At 58.1% G+C, this 15,176-nt stretch overlaps 1 protein-coding gene and 1 long non-coding RNA gene across 2 annotated transcripts in view; both read left to right on the forward strand.

Moving 5' to 3' along the window:
• Nucleotides 1-10,302, forward strand: part of LOC144949702 (uncharacterized) — a 47,350-nt gene extending 37,048 nt beyond the window's left edge. Inside the window, exon 3 of the long non-coding RNA XR_013640298.1 lies at nt 10,193-10,302. This is a non-coding gene — a long non-coding RNA (uncharacterized LOC144949702). The remainder of the gene's footprint in view (nt 1-10,192) is intronic.
• An 18-nt stretch (nt 10,303-10,320) lies between these two features.
• LOC144949703 (cadherin-7-like) overlaps nt 10,321-15,176 on the forward strand; it is a 39,680-nt gene continuing 34,824 nt past the window's right edge. Inside the window, 1 exon segment of the mRNA XM_078879723.1 lies at nt 10,321-11,238. Coding sequence (XP_078735849.1) covers nt 10,843-11,238 — 396 coding nt within the window. The 5' untranslated portion in view covers nt 10,321-10,842.

Raw genomic sequence — 15,176 nt, forward strand, 5'->3', positions numbered from 1 at the left:
TCCTTGAAAGATCTGGTCAAAGTCACATCGGTGAGCTCCTCTGGCAGGCAAAGCTGCGTTGGCTGGGTCATGTAGCCCGCATGCCCAGCCACCGCATGCCTAAACAGCTGTTGTTCGGCCGGATCGAGGGGGCTAAACGGGAGATGGAGTGATGTGGTACAGGAGGACGTGGAGCTGAGTGGACTTGCCGATGACTGGTACCAGCGGTGTCAAGATCGGCCTCAGTGGAGGAGGCTCGTGAAGGACGCTATTGGGCAGTTGGAGGCAGTTGCCCTCCAACAACAACGGAGGGCGGAGGAGCGACGCTCACAACAACGAGCGGAGCGCCGGGTGGCTAAAGCACAGCAAGTTGGTACAGTAGGGGGCACATGTAGTGCATCAGCCAGTCATCTCGGTCATCTCGGTCAGTCGACCAATGGCACCAGCTGGGTCTGCCCCGTGACCTCCTGCCAGCGGGTGTTCGACACTTCACGTGGCCTCAAGGTGCACTTGGCCTGGCACAAGCGTCGTGGTGACGTCACCGCCACGTAGTGGCGAATGGCGGTTGTTGTTGTTGTTGTTGAGTGAGTGAGTTAGTGAGTGAGTTAGTGAGTGAGTTAGTGTGTGAGTGAGTTACTGAGTAAGTGTGTGTGGTGGGGAGCGGTAGTGTAGCAGTTGTCGCACCTCGTTACGAACCCGGCCACCCGGGTTCAACTCCCGCTCACGGCCAACACCGCTGACGATTATCTGAACCGGTCCTGGGTCTCCCCTAGGTCGACTCGGCCTCAAATGAGTGTCCGGTGCGGTGTGTAAACATCGCCACTGGAGAGACAAAGGCGGTCGGGCGTGGTGCTGGCCACCCACCCCCTCGTGTGCTGTACCGGCCTTCATAGGTGCTCGCTGACAGCACTTGCCCCTGCAGTCTGTCGAGGCTTCACGGGGGAGGGGTGTTTGTCTTTGAGCGAGATGGCGTGAATGAGTGTGAGGGCTCCCGGTCTCCTCCGAGCAACGTGATGGTGTTCATCAACTTCTCCGCCCCTCCACCTCCTCCTCCCACCCCCTCCCGCCAATGAATCGCCTCTCGGCGCCGCTAACGAGAACAGGAACGATGGCCGTGTCACGGAATGTGAAGCCAAATGAATGAGGGCGGTGGGTGGGGCAGCCGCGCCCCACCGGGGGTCGATGCCGCATCCACGGCGCCGTCGCGCGCCACTGGCATCGATTCCCCTCCACGCGGAAGGGATCCCGTAATGGGATTACAGCAGCGGGGGGGCGGGCACGGGGGGGGTGCACGGGGGGGACAGGGGGGCACGGGGGGGACGGGGGGCACGGGGCGGGGCACGGGGGGGGGACGGGGGGCACGGGGGGGGGCACGGGGGGGGCACAGGGGGGCACGGGGGGGGGGCACGGGGGGGGGCACGGAGGGGGCACGGGGGGGAGGGCACGGGGGAAGGGCACGGGGGAGGCCCAGGACCCACCCAGTGACCATTCTCTGAACCGGTGGTCCTGGGCCTCCCCCTAGGTCGACTCGGCCTCAATCGAGTACCTCGCACGGTGTATAAAACATCATCCCTGGGGAGACAAAGGCGGCCGGATGTAGTGCTGGCCACCCACCCCCTCGTGAGCCGTGCCGGCCTTCACAGGTGCTACTCGCTAACAGCACTTGCCCCAACAGACTGTCTTGTCTGTGTGTTTGTTTGTGTCCGTGTGTCTGTGTGTGTTTGTCTGTGTCCGTGTGTCTGTGTGTGTTTGTCTGTGTCCGTGTGTCTGTGTGTTTGTCTGTGTCCGTGTGTCTGTGTGTTTGTCTGTGTGTGTTTGTGTGTGTTTGTCTGTGTCGGTGTGTCTGTGTGTGTCTATGTGTGTGTGTGTCTGTGTGTGTTTGTCTGTGTCCGTATGTCTGTGTGTGTTTGTCTGTGTGTGTCTGTGTGTGTGTTTGTGTGTGTCTGTGTGTGTTTGTCTGTGTCCGTGTGTCTGTGTGTAATTGAGGTGACTAAATTGCCCCCCTTCCGACAAGCAAGCGAGCATCAGGACTCAAGGCGGAGTGAAAATAAAAAAAATCCTTCTTTTTACGTTACTTGATTTAATATTTTATTTACTTACCAGTAATTTTACAGTATTACATGCTAATATGCAATATTTATCCTTAATTATTAGTTTAAAATACTTTCCCTTCTCGCTGAACCGTAACACATTTCATAACACCGGGCGCATGGGCATTTAAATACGGTACATTGTTGTGACGCTCCGACTTATGAACCGTTCGACTTACGAATGGCTCTCAGTAACGAATTAGGTTATTAAGCCGAGGACTATCTTATCTAGATATCCATTCCGGTAACTCCAGGTATTGTACAAGTTAAACCAGATACGCAGGGATTTCACAAATGTGAGTCTATGGGTCTGTGTGTGAGTATATGGCTCTCTGTGTGAGTCTATGGCTCTCTGTGTGAGTCTATGGCTCTCTGTGTGAGTCTATGGGTCTGTGTGTGAGTCTATGGGTCTCTGCGTGAGTTTATGGGACACAGCGTGAGTCTATGGGTCTTTGTGTGAGTCTATGGGTCTCTGCGTGAGTCTATGGGTTTGTGTGTGAGTCTATGGGTCTCTGTGTGAGTCTATGGGACACAGCGTGAGTCTATGGGTCTATGTGTGAGTCTATGTGTCTCTCTGTGAGTCTATGGGTCTCTGCGTGAGTCTATGGGTCTGTGTGTGAGTCTATGGGACACAGCGTGAGTCTATGGGTCTCTGCGTAAGTCTATGGGTCTTTGTGTGAGTCTATGGGTCTCTGTGTGAGTCTATGGGACACAGCGTGAGTCTATGGGTCTCTGTGTGAGTCTGTGCGTCTCTACTTGGCACTGCCGCCTGTCGGGGCCGATAACACCACCCCCTCCACCACCACCCCCACTACCACCCCCACTACCCCCACCACCACCACCACTACCCCCACCACCACCACCACAACAACAACACAGAGAGAGAGAGGGAGGTAGCCGCGGGAGAGCCCGGGGCGGGCTCAGGCCACTGCTGCTGCTGCTGCTGCAGAGGGGGGGGGGCTAATCCCCCCCCCCCCCCACTTCTTATTCCACCAGAAACCTGCCCGGTCCTTTCAACTCCTGCAGCCCCCCCCCCCACAGCCTCGACTCCCACAGCGTAGCAGCCTCCCCACAGCTCTCATTCTACCCCCCCCCCTCGTGAGCCCCCCCCCCCTCGTGAGCCCCCCCCCCCTCCTGGCCACTGCATCTCTCACTACCCCCCTACTCACTACCCCCACCCCCCCACCTCACTACCCCCCACCTCACTACCCCCACACCCCCCACCTCACTACCCCCCACCTCACTACCCCCACACCCCCCACCTCACTACCCCCCACCTCACTACCCCAACCCCCCACCTCACTACCCCCCACTTCACTACCCCCCCTACCTCACTACCCCCCACCTCACTACCCCCCACCTCACTACCCCCCCCACCTCACTACCCCCCACCTCACTACCCCCACACCCCCCACCTCACTACCCCCACCTCACTGCCCCCCACCTCACTGCCCCCCACCTCACTACCCCCCCAACCTCACTACCCCCACCTCACTGCCCCCCACCTCACTACCCCCACACCCCCCACCTCACTACCCCCCACCTCACTACCCCAACCCCCCACCTCACTACCCCCCACCTCACTACCCCAACCCCCCACCTCACTACCCCCCACTTCACTACCCCCCCTACCTCACTAACCCCCACCTCACTACCCCCACCTCACTACCCCCCACCTCATTACCCCCCCCCCACCTCACTACCCCCACACCCCCCACCTCACTACCCCCACCTCACTGCCCCCCACCTCACTGCCCCCCACCTCACTACCCCCCCAACCTCACTACCCCCACCTCACTACCCCCACACCCCCCACCTCACTACCCCCCACCTCACTACCCCAACCCCCCACCTCACTACCCCCCACTTCACTACCCCCCCTACCTCACTACCCCCCACCTCACTACCCCCACCTCACTACCCCCACCTCACTACCCCACCCACCTCACTACCCCCACTTCACTACCCCCCCCTCTCCTCGCTCCATCGCCAGCGCCAAACTCCACCAATTCGGTCACATCACGAGCCGCCCCCACCCGCCTCTTGCCCCTCGTATCGCTCCACCAATCATGTCCACAGCCCCCCCCCTCGTCCCCCCCCGCTCCCCCTCCCCCCGCCCCCCTCTCAAGCCTCCATCACCTCAACACCACCAACACCCTCGCCCCCTCCCTCCACTCACCTGTGTCTATGTGTGCGTGTTCACCTGTGTGTTCACCTGTGTGCGTGTTCACCTGTGTATTCACCTGTGTGTTCACTTGTGTGTGTGTTCACCTGTGTGTTCACTTGTGTGTGTGTTCACCTGTGTGTTCACTTGTGTGTGTTCACCTATGTGTGTGTTCACCTGTGTGTGTTCACTTGTGTGTGTTCACCTATGTGTGTGTTCACCTGTGTGTGTTCACTTGTGTGTGCGGCGGTGTAGCAGTTAGTGCGCTGCCCTATGAACCCAGCGACCCTGTTCGATTCCCGCTCACGGACAACACTGGTGACGATTATTTGAACCGATCCTGGGCCTCCTCTAGGTCGATTCAGCCTCAACTGAGTACCTGGTCTTACGTGTAAAAAACACATTGCCACTAGGGAGACAAAGGCGGCCGGGCGTGGTGTTGGCCACCCACCCCCTCGTGTGCCTTGCCGGCCTTCATAGGTGTTCGCTAACAGCACTTGCCTCAACAGTTTGTTAAGGCTATACGGGGGATCTTTGTCTTTGTTCACCTGTGCGTCACTCACCCTACCCGGTCCTCACCATGGTCACTCACTCCACTGTGACTCCTCCCCCCTCTCTGTGCAGAGTCAGCGGAGAGTGGTGGCGCTGCGGTTAGCACGCTGCGCTACGAAACTGGCGACCCGAGCTCGATTCCCGCTCAGTTCACCTTCAGTGACTCATGGTTACGGTCCTCCACTAGGTCGACTCAGCCTTACAATGCATATCTAAGGCCGTGTGTGTATAAAACATGATCACTGGGGAGACAAATGCGGCTGGGAGTAGGTTTTAGCGATCCACCCCCTCCCCTCGTGTGTATCGTGTTGGCATTCATCGATTCTCGCGAACAGAAGTTAGCCCAACATTGTGTTAAGGCTCCACGGGGGATTTGAGTGTGTGAGTGAGTGCCTAAACAGCTTTTGCTAGGCCGCATAGAGGGGGCTAAAGAGGCGCGGCACGGGCTAGAGAAGAGATGGAGTGATGTGGTACAGGAGGATGTGGAGTTGAGTGGACTTGCCGATGATTGGTACCAGCGGTGTAAGGATCGGCCTCTGTGGAGGAGGCTCGTGAAGGACGCTGCTACTGGGCAGTTGGAGGCAGTCGCCCTCCAGTAACAACGGAGGGCCGAGGAGCGACGCTCACAACAACGAGCGGGAGCGCCGGGTGACTAAAGCACAGCAAGTTTGCAGGTGGGGGGCACCGGTGGTGCATCAGCCAGTCATCTCAGTCATCTCAGTCAGTCGACCCGTGGCACCTGGGTCTGCCCCGTGACTTCCTGCCAGCGGGTGTTCGACACTTCACGTGGCCTCAAGGTGCACATGGCCTGGCACAAGCGTCGTGGTGACGTCACCGCCACTTAGTGGCGAATGGCGGTTGTTGTTGTTATGTGTGTAAGAAACTGTGTGTGTGTAGTGTACTGATATTTATGTATTATGCGGAGAGACGGGCATTAGAAGGAGGCTTCTCTGCTGACCTGTTGGCTTATACTGGACAGGAGTGTACTGTGTGACGGGCCCACGTGGGGTGGTGAGTCGCGGGGTGAGCTGAGGGTGAGTGGAGGAGCGGTAGATGGTTGGTGGGTGGAGTTGTGATGAGTGGAGTTGTGGTGGGTATTTGGTGGAGGAGCGGTGGGTGAGTGCAGGAGTTGGAGGGTGGGAGGCTGTGATAGTGTGGGAGGGGAGCCGTAGGGGGCTGGAGGGATTGTGGGGGGGGGGGGCTGGAGAGGTTGTGGGGGGGGGGCTGGAGAGGTTGTGGGGGGGGGCTGGAGAGGTTGTGGGGGGGGGGGCTGTCTAATTGGGTAAAGGAGTGGCGAGTCTCCCCTCCCTGTTGTTCTCCCAGCCTGAGTGGTGCAGCAGCGAGCGCCTCAACGAGTCTGATGGGAGGTGCTAGGGACGAGTGGTGGCGCAGTGGTTAGCGTATCGCACCACGAACCTGGCGACCCGAGTTTCTATTCCCGCTCGTGGCCAACAACAGTGCCGGCCTTAATAGGTGCTCGCTAACAGCACTTGCCTCAACAGCCTGTGTAGGCTACCGCATGCATCGCTCTCTCTCTCTTTATACATCTCTCTCGGTACCCTCGGCCGTGCGGCTCAGCCGAATCTCCCCGGGGCACCGCTCTCTGTGTGCGCGTTCTGCGGCGCCAGGGAAGATCTGGGCCCCGCCACGACTTGGTGTGTCCGCGGCCTTTTTGGGGTCCATTTTCAGGAGACTGGAGGTGCCTTTTTACAAAAGCAGTTTCATTAATGGGGGGTGCCTTACCTGGCTAATACGCGCCGCGATCTTGCAAACTTCGTCTGTGCCCAAGCAAAGGTGGCAAGTTTGCAAGACCGGGACAGCGGTGCCGGTGTTGAGGGGCCTGGCTCGAGGCACGGCTCCGGCTGGAGCACGCGAGCCACTCCCGTGCCGGTGTTGAGGGGCCTGGCTCGAGGCACGGCTCCGGCTGGAGCACGCGAGCCACTCCCGTGCCGGTGTTGAGGGGCCTGGCTCGAGGCACGGCTCCGGCTGGAGCACGCGAGCCACTCCCGTGCCGGTGTTGAGGGGCCTGGCTCGAGGCACGGCTCCGGCTGGAGCACGCGAGCCACTCCCGTGCCGGTGACGCGCTCCGTGTGGTCTCTGGACGGGGGGGGGGGCGTGCCCTCTGCGCCAGCGACAAGGGCGTTCTGCATTCCTAACGAGCCGATTCGTGGAGCGTGGAGTGCGTGACCACGTGGTGTTTGTGTTGTGCGTGGCGCGTGACGCGCGCGTGACGTGGGTCGTGTGTTGTGACGTGGACACGTGATGCTGTGCTCGAGGTGGTTTGTATCGAAATCGGCTCCAGTGCTTTTGCTGCTGGCAGCAATAAAAGTGGTTTGAAAGTCAAAAGTCGAACTCTGTCTAAATCTCTCTATCTCTCACTATCTCTCTCTAACGCCTTCTCTATATCTCTCTAATGCTGTCTCTAACTCTCTCTCTCTAACTCTATATTTATCTCTCTCTAAGTCTCTCTCTCTCTATCTCTCGACACGTTTACATTTTATAACTCAGCCAGTCTCAATCATGGAGTGGCCCAACTCCGGGCTCAGCCACTTGGGAAGAAAATCTAGAAGAGAGGCAACAGGCCCACAGATTGATCCGCCACAAGGTGGGGGGTGGGTGGGCGCGGGGGGTAGTGGGGAGGTAATTGGTGGAGAAAGATAGGGGACAGAGGGAGAGTAATCCGTACTGAATGCAATGATCAGACGCGCATCGATTCGGACCGCGTCCGGACAGCAAGCACAAGAGACACAACTCCATGTTGCTCGTGTGTTTCCCTTCAAGGTTACACACAGACGGCGTTGTTCTTGGCCGTGTTGAGTTTTTATTTTACGTTATATAACTTGTGTTCACCTGTGCGTGTTCATCTGTGTATGTTTTCGCCTGTGTGTCTTCACCTGTGTATGTGTTCACCTGTGTATGTATTCACCTGAGTACGTGTTCACCTGTGTGTACGGAACGTGGACACCCCCCCCCCTGCCCCACCTAATGGAACATCTGCGCTGGTTAGAAACATTTAGGCTGGCCTGCCGACGATCCATGCTGGGTTTAACCAGGCTGGGTTTAACCAGGCTGGATTGTGTGAGGAGCTCACAAATCCTTGAGATATCTGAACACAGTCCCATCGGTGAGCTCCTCCGGCAGGCTGGGTCACGTAGCCCGCAAGCCCAGCCACCGCATGCCCAAGCAGCTTCTGTTTGGCCGCATAGAGGGGGCTTAACGGGCGCAGCATGGGCTGTGGAGCTGAGTGGACTTGCCGACGACCGGTTCCAGCGGTGTCAAGATCGCTGCTGCTGCTGCTCCTGGCCAGTTGGAGGCAGTCGCCCTCCAGCAACAACGGAGGGCCGATGAGCGACGCTCACAACGAGCGGAGCGCCGGGTGGCTAAAACGCAGCAAGTTGGCACAGTTGGGGTCACAGCTGGTGCATCTATCAGTCAGGCAACGGAAGGCACCTGGCTCTGTCACGTGACCACCTGCCAGCATCCCTTCACCACGTCACGTAGCCTTAAAGTGCACATTGCCTGGCACAAGCGCCGTAGTGACGTCACCGCCACTTAGTGGCGAATGGCGGTTGTGTCTTCAGGTGTCTGCGTGTGTTCACCTGTGTGTGATTGTGTTCACGTGTGTGTGTTCACGTGTGTGTCCACCTGTGTGTGTGTTCACCTGTTTGTGTGTGTAAGATGCAGTGAGTCGGTGACCTCATTCTGAGAAGGGCTGGGAATGTTCGAGGGGCCCGAAGGGTGAGTGGGAGAGGATCGTGGGGGGGGAGTGGGGGGAAGGGAGGGGTAGTGGAGAATGGGGGGAAAAAACCCGAGAGCCGTGGGACTTGAGTGAGAAGTGGTGGTGAAGGGGAGGGGTGCTGGAGGTGGTGGTGCTGGTGGAGAGCGGTGGTGCAACGGTTAGCGCGCTGCGCTACGAACCCGGAGACCCGAATTTGATTCCCGCTCACGACCAACATCGGTGACGATTATGTGAATCAGCCCTGGGCTTTCCCTAGGTCGATCCAGCCTCAAATGAGTACCTGGTGCGATGTGCAAACATCGTCAACGGGGATACAAAGGCGGTGGGGCGTGGTATTGTCCACAAACGGCCTCTTTTTCTGTGGCGTCCTTCATAGGCGCTGCTCACTAACAGCACTTGCCCCGACAGTCTGTTACAGGCTGGTGGTAATGCTTGTGGAGGTGATGGAGGCAGTGGAGGCTCTGGTGGTGGCGGTAGTGGTGGACGTGGTAGGGGAGGTCGATGAGATGGTGGAGGTGGTGGTTCTGGTAGTGGATGTTAGGGGTTGTGGTGGTGGATGTGGTGGTGGATGTGGTGGCGGATGTGGTGGTGGATGTGGTGGTGGCCAATGTTCTTGTTTGGGGCCTGACTGGCCCCGCTCACCGGCGCGGAGCATGGCGCGTGATGGTGATGACTCTCGTGATGGTGATGACTCTCGTGATGGTGATGACTCTCGTGATGGTGATGACTCTCGTGATGGTGATGACTCTCGTGATGGTGCTGACTCTCGTGATGGTGATGACTCTCGTGATGGTGATGACTCTCGTGATGGTGATGACTCTCGTGATGGTGATGACTCTCGTGATGGTGATGACTCTCGTGATGGTGATGACTCTCGTGATGGTGATGACGCTCGTGATGGTGATGACTCTCGTGATGGTGATGACTCTCGTGATGGTGATGACTCGTGATGGTGATGACTCTCGTGATGGTGATGACTCTCGTGATGGTGATGACGCTCGTGATGGTGATGACTCTCGTGATGGTGATGACTCTCGTGATGGTGATGACTCTCGTGATGGTGATGACTCTCGTCATGCTGATGACGCTCGTGATGGTGATGACTCTCGTGATGGTGATGACTCTCGTGATGGTGATGACTCTCGTGATGGTGATGACTCTCGTGATGGTGATGACGCTCGTGATCGTGATGACTCTCGTGATGGTGATGACTCTCGTGATGGTGATGACTCTCGTGATGGTGATGACTCTCGTGATGGTGATGACTCTCGTGATGGTGATGACTCTCGTGATGGTGATGACTCTCGTGATGGTGATGACGCTCGTGATGGTGATGATGATGAAAAATGTCATCGTCAACATCATAACCATGACTCAATATATTCAATGAGTCATCGTCCAATAAACCGATTACATCCTGTTCCCCCCCTCATCATCATCAGTCACTAATCACTGAACAAGAACACGAACCCATCACATCCAACTTAGCGTCTCCGCTCAGTTGACCATACTTCACCAGGCTGGTCAACACAGGTTTGTGAGATCCAGCACCAGGTTTTGTATTCACGCCGGAGGAATCCGAAGAGCTAGGAAGCTCTTTGTGTTCACAGATTCGTGGAGGAGCATCAATTAACCCCCCACCCCCACCATCTGTCCGTGTCTCCACAGAAGCCGATTGGCCCCCCGCAGTGACCGTGGCGCTGTCGTTGTTGAATCCTCGCGGAGAGAGGAGGAGGAGAGCGCACGGGACTGGGAACCTGCAGTGAGGGGGAGGCGTGGGTGGGGCGAGAGGGGTGCAAGGGGAGGGGTCTCACCTCGCTGCCCGACTGCCCGGCGCGGCACGTAGACTCCACGAGAGAGCGGGGGAGAGAGAGAGTGGGAGAGAGAGCGGGAGACACTCTCACACCCAACCGCCATGGCCTCTCGCAAGCGTCATTAAAGGCGCGCGCACTGAGAGCCATCATCTCACACTGGGGCGACTTCCGAACCTCGACCATCAATCATCTAAGCGATCATCACCTCGACCATATAACCCCGACCATCACCCCGACCATCACCTCGAACATCACCCCAACATCCGTCATCTCGACCATCAATCATCTGAGATATCATCGACCCCGACCAGTCCCCTCGACCATCAGTCATCTCGAGCGGGCCTTCCTCCGCCCCTCCGCAGACCTGCGAGGACTCCCGCCGACTCCCCCGCCCGCCCCAGCCCGCCGCTCTCCCGTCGTGCCGCCTGTTGCCGGCCGCCGAACGTTTGGCAACTTTGGGTCCTTGGCGGCAACTCATCCTGCGGGAACTTCGCCGACATCGTCATGTGGACCAACAACAACAACATCAACAATAAGAACAACAGCAGCAGCAGCCGCGCCCGTCGCTGGCTGTTGCGGGGCTCGGCTATGGGGGTCGCGGGGCTGTTCGTGATGGCGGCCGCAGGGATCCTCCTCCAGGGCTCTCTGGCCGAGGGGCCCGGGCCGCAGGTGCTGGAGCTGAGAGGAGCCCCCCTCGAGTTTCGGGTTCGAGGAGGAGGTGGTGGTGGTGGAGGTGGTGGAGGTGATGGTCGAGGCGGAGGTGGTGGAGGAGGTGATGGAGGAGGAGGAGCAGTAGGTGGTGGCGGTGCCGTCCTACGGCGAGCGAGGCGCAGCTGGGTATGGAACCAGTTCTTCGTGCTGGAGGAGTATACCGTCACGGAGCCCGCGTCCGTGGGCAAGGTACACGCACCACACGCGCATGATGATTGGTACACGCGTCCTGCATTCCCCCCCTCACCCCCCTCACTCACCACCCCCACCCGCAATTCGATTCACGACTCGAGCCTCTTCCTCTGTGGAGATTGTCTGGTCTCCCTCTCTCTCCCCCTGGCCTGCAGAGTGTGAGTGAGTGGTGAGCGTTAGGGTGAGTGTGCGTGTGTGAGACTCAGTGAGAGTGCGAGTGAATGAGTGAGTGGAGTTTGTATTCTCTACCCCTCTGGGTTCTCTGGTATCCACCTGCCATAACTAAACCCACACACACTGTGGAACTGGCATCGGTCAAACCCACGTCTATACTGATGCTGCAAACGTACCTGTAAACCGCTCAATTGGGAATACAAAGCAGCAGTAGCAACAGCATCGCTTCCTGGCACGACCAACCTGGCAGGACCCTCTTGAGAAGGAGTCCTGAGACTCGGTGAGGCTCCCCAAGGTGACCACGTGAGCCTCTCCTTGGTGACCACGTGAGCCTCTCCTTGGTGACCACGTGAGGCTCCCCAAGGTGACCACGTGAGCCTCTCCTAGGTGACCATGTGAGCCTCTCCTAGGTGACCACGTGAGACTCTCCTAGGTGACCACGTGATGCTCCCCAAGGTGAACACGTGAGGCTCCCCAAGGTGACCACGTGAGGCTCTCCTAGGTGACTACGTGAGCCTCTCCTAGGTGACCACGTGATGCTCCCCAAGGTGACCACGTGAGGCTCTCCTAGGTGACCACGTGAGCCTCTCCTTGGTGACCACGTGAGCCTCTCCTTGGTGACCACGTGAGGCTCCCCAAGGTGACCACGTGAGCCTCTCCTAGGTGACCACGTGAGCCTCTCCTAGGTGACCACGTGAGCCTCTCCTAGGTGACCACGTGAGCCTCTCCTTGGTGACCACGTGAGCCTCTCCTAGGTGACCACGTGAGCCTCTCCTTGGTGACCACGTGAGGCTCCCCAAGGTGACCACGTGAGCCTCTCCTAGGTGACCACGTGAGCCTCTCCTAGGTGACCACGTGAGCCTCTCCTTGGTGACCACGTGAGGCTCCCCAAGGTGACCATGTGAGCCTCTCCTAGGTGACCACGTGAGCCTCTCCTAGGTGACCACGTGATGCTCCCCAAGGTGGCCACGTGAGGCTCCCCAAGGTGACCACGTGAGGCTCTCCTAGGTGACCACGTGAGCCTCTCCTAGGTGACCACGTGATGCTCCCCAAGGTGGCCACGTGAGGCTCCCCAAGGTGACCACGTGAAGCTCTACTAGGTGACCACGTGAGCCTCTCCTTGGTGACCACGTGAGGCTCCCCAAGGTGACTACGTGAGCCTCTCCTTGGTGACCACGTGAGGCTCAATCACGTGAGGTTTCCCTGTTTGGCCGTGAGGATTGGTCATCTCACCCAACCCGTGAGGCTGAATCGATCGCCAGGAATCGGCGCGTCGGGTGGTGGAGGCTCTTGACGACACAAACGTGACCAGATCATCATCACCATCACCAAGTGGCATTCCTCACTCGGCCTCCAGAACAAATTGAGAATTGCCAACAAAAATGTGCGTGACCTTTTATGCGAGAATAATATTTATAATATTAATTCATAATACTGTATTTAATATTGTATATTTTATGACATTTATTTATATAATATTTACTTTGTTCGATCCCTGCGGTGAGGTCATCGCGTGCCCCCCCACCCACCGTGACCCCCCCCCCCCACCTCCTTCACACTCGTTAAGTTGGCGCGATATCCACGCGAGTCACCCCCCCCTCTCCTCCAGCCCCCACCCCCGTTATGGTCTCATCAAATATTGAGCGCGGTTATTCAGCCACTGGCGAGTGCAGGGGACGGAGATGGGAGATAAAGGGAGACCGCGGGGAGAGACACGGGGAGAGACACAGGGAGATAGAGGGAGACCGCGGGGAGAGACACGGGGAGAGACACAGGGAGATAGAGGGAGACCGCGGGGAGAGACACGGGGAGAGACACAGGGAGATAAAGGGAGACCGCGGGGAGAGACACGGGGAGAGACACGGGTTGACAGGGAGATAGAGGGAGACCGTGGGGAGACAGGGAGAGACACGGGGAGAGACACGGGGAGAGACACGGGTTGACAGGGAGGTCGAGACAGCGGGAGAGACAGATTTAGAAGGAGGTGTGGGGAGACTGGGAGGAACGAGAGACTGACGAGACGAAGGGAGATGGGGGAGAAAGGGAGGCACGGGGAGACGAGGGGGGGTATGGAGATGGGGGAGACGGTAGGGGTGGAGGGAGACGGAGAGAGGCAGGGTGAGTATACGGAGGGTGGGAAAGGAGACGGGGTGAGTGAATCAATGGTTGAGTGCGTGAATGGGCGAGTGATTTCGTGGAAGAGTTGGTAAGTGAATGGGTCGGTGAGTGGCTGAACGAGTGAGTGAGTGAACGTGTGAGCGAATAAGTGAAAGGTCGCAAGGCTGAGTGGCTGAGTGGTGGGTCAGCAGTGAGCGGTCAGGCCTGGTGAGAGGCGCGCAGGATTTGAGCGATGTTTTGCGAACTCACACAAAGCCAAGGCAGAGATCCCCCGTATAACCTCCAACAGACTGCTGGGACAAGGCTGTTTGCGAGCAACTATGAAGGCCGGCACGGCACACGAGGGAGTGGGTGGCCAGCCCCACGCCCAACCGCCTGTGTCTCCCTTAGTGGCAATGCTTACACACCACACCAGTTACTCATTTTAGCTCTGAGTCGACCTAGGGGAGGCCCAGGACCGGTTGAGATAATCCTCACTGGTGTTGGTCGTGAGTGGAAAATCGAACACGACCGCTCCCCATAACTGACTCACACGCACTCTGACTCACACACACACTGACTCACACACACACTGACTCACACACACACACTGACTCACACACACACACTGACTCACACACAACAACAACCGCCATTCGCCACTAAGTGGCGGTGACGTCACCACGACGCTTGTGCCAGGCCAAGTGCACCTTGAGGCCACGTGAAGTGTCGAACGCCCGCTGGCAGGAGGTCACGGGGCAGACCCAGGTGCCACAGGTCGACTGACCGAAATGACCAAGATGACTGGCTGATGCACCACCTATGCCCCCTACTGCACCAACTTGCTGTGCTTTAGCCACCCGGCGCTCCGCTCATTGTTGTGAGCGTCGCTCCTCCGCCCTCCGTTGTTGTTGGAGGGCGACTGCCTCTAACTGCCCAGTAGCGTCCTTCACGAGCCTCCTCCACAGAGGCCGATCTTGACACCGCTAGTACCAGTCATCGGCAAGTCCACTCAGCTCCACGTCCTCCTGTACCACATCACTCCATCTCTTCTCTAGCCCGTGCCGCGCCCGTTTAGCTCCCTCGATCCGGCCGAACATAAGCTGTTTAGGCATGCGGTGGCTGGGCATGCGGGCTACATGACCCAGCCAACGCAGCTTTGCCTGCCAGAGGAGCTCACCGATGGGACTTTGCCCAGATCTTTCAAGGATTGTGAGCTCCTCACACAATCCAGCCTGGTTAAACCCAGGATGGATCGTAGGCAGGCCAGCCTAAATGTTTCCAACCGGCGAAGGGGGGTCCACGTTTCGCAAGCGTAGAGAAGGGATGGAATGACTGTGGCCGAGAAGACCTGAAGCTTCGTGCGGAGCGACAGACCAGGTAGCTTCCACACAGCGTTACGCAACCGATGAAAAGATATTGCCGCTCGACTGATTCGGAGTGAGATCTCTGCTGTTTAACTGGAGCCGGTCATAAGCACACTGCCCAGGTATGGGAAACTCTCCACTCTCTCCACTACTGCCCCATCACCGATTGGGAGTTGTGGGGGTGGAATGTCCGATGGTAAAAAATACCCAGGCAGGTGCTTAGTTTTGGTGGGACTGATGGTAAGGCCCCACCTCTTAGTGGCACGCTCCAGTCTCAGCAGCAGCGTCTCCAACTCC

The sequence above is a fragment of the Lampetra fluviatilis genome, chromosome 54, assembly GCF_964198595.1.
Source record: "Lampetra fluviatilis chromosome 54, kcLamFluv1.1, whole genome shotgun sequence".
NCBI lineage: Eukaryota > Metazoa > Chordata > Hyperoartia > Petromyzontiformes > Petromyzontidae > Lampetra > Lampetra fluviatilis.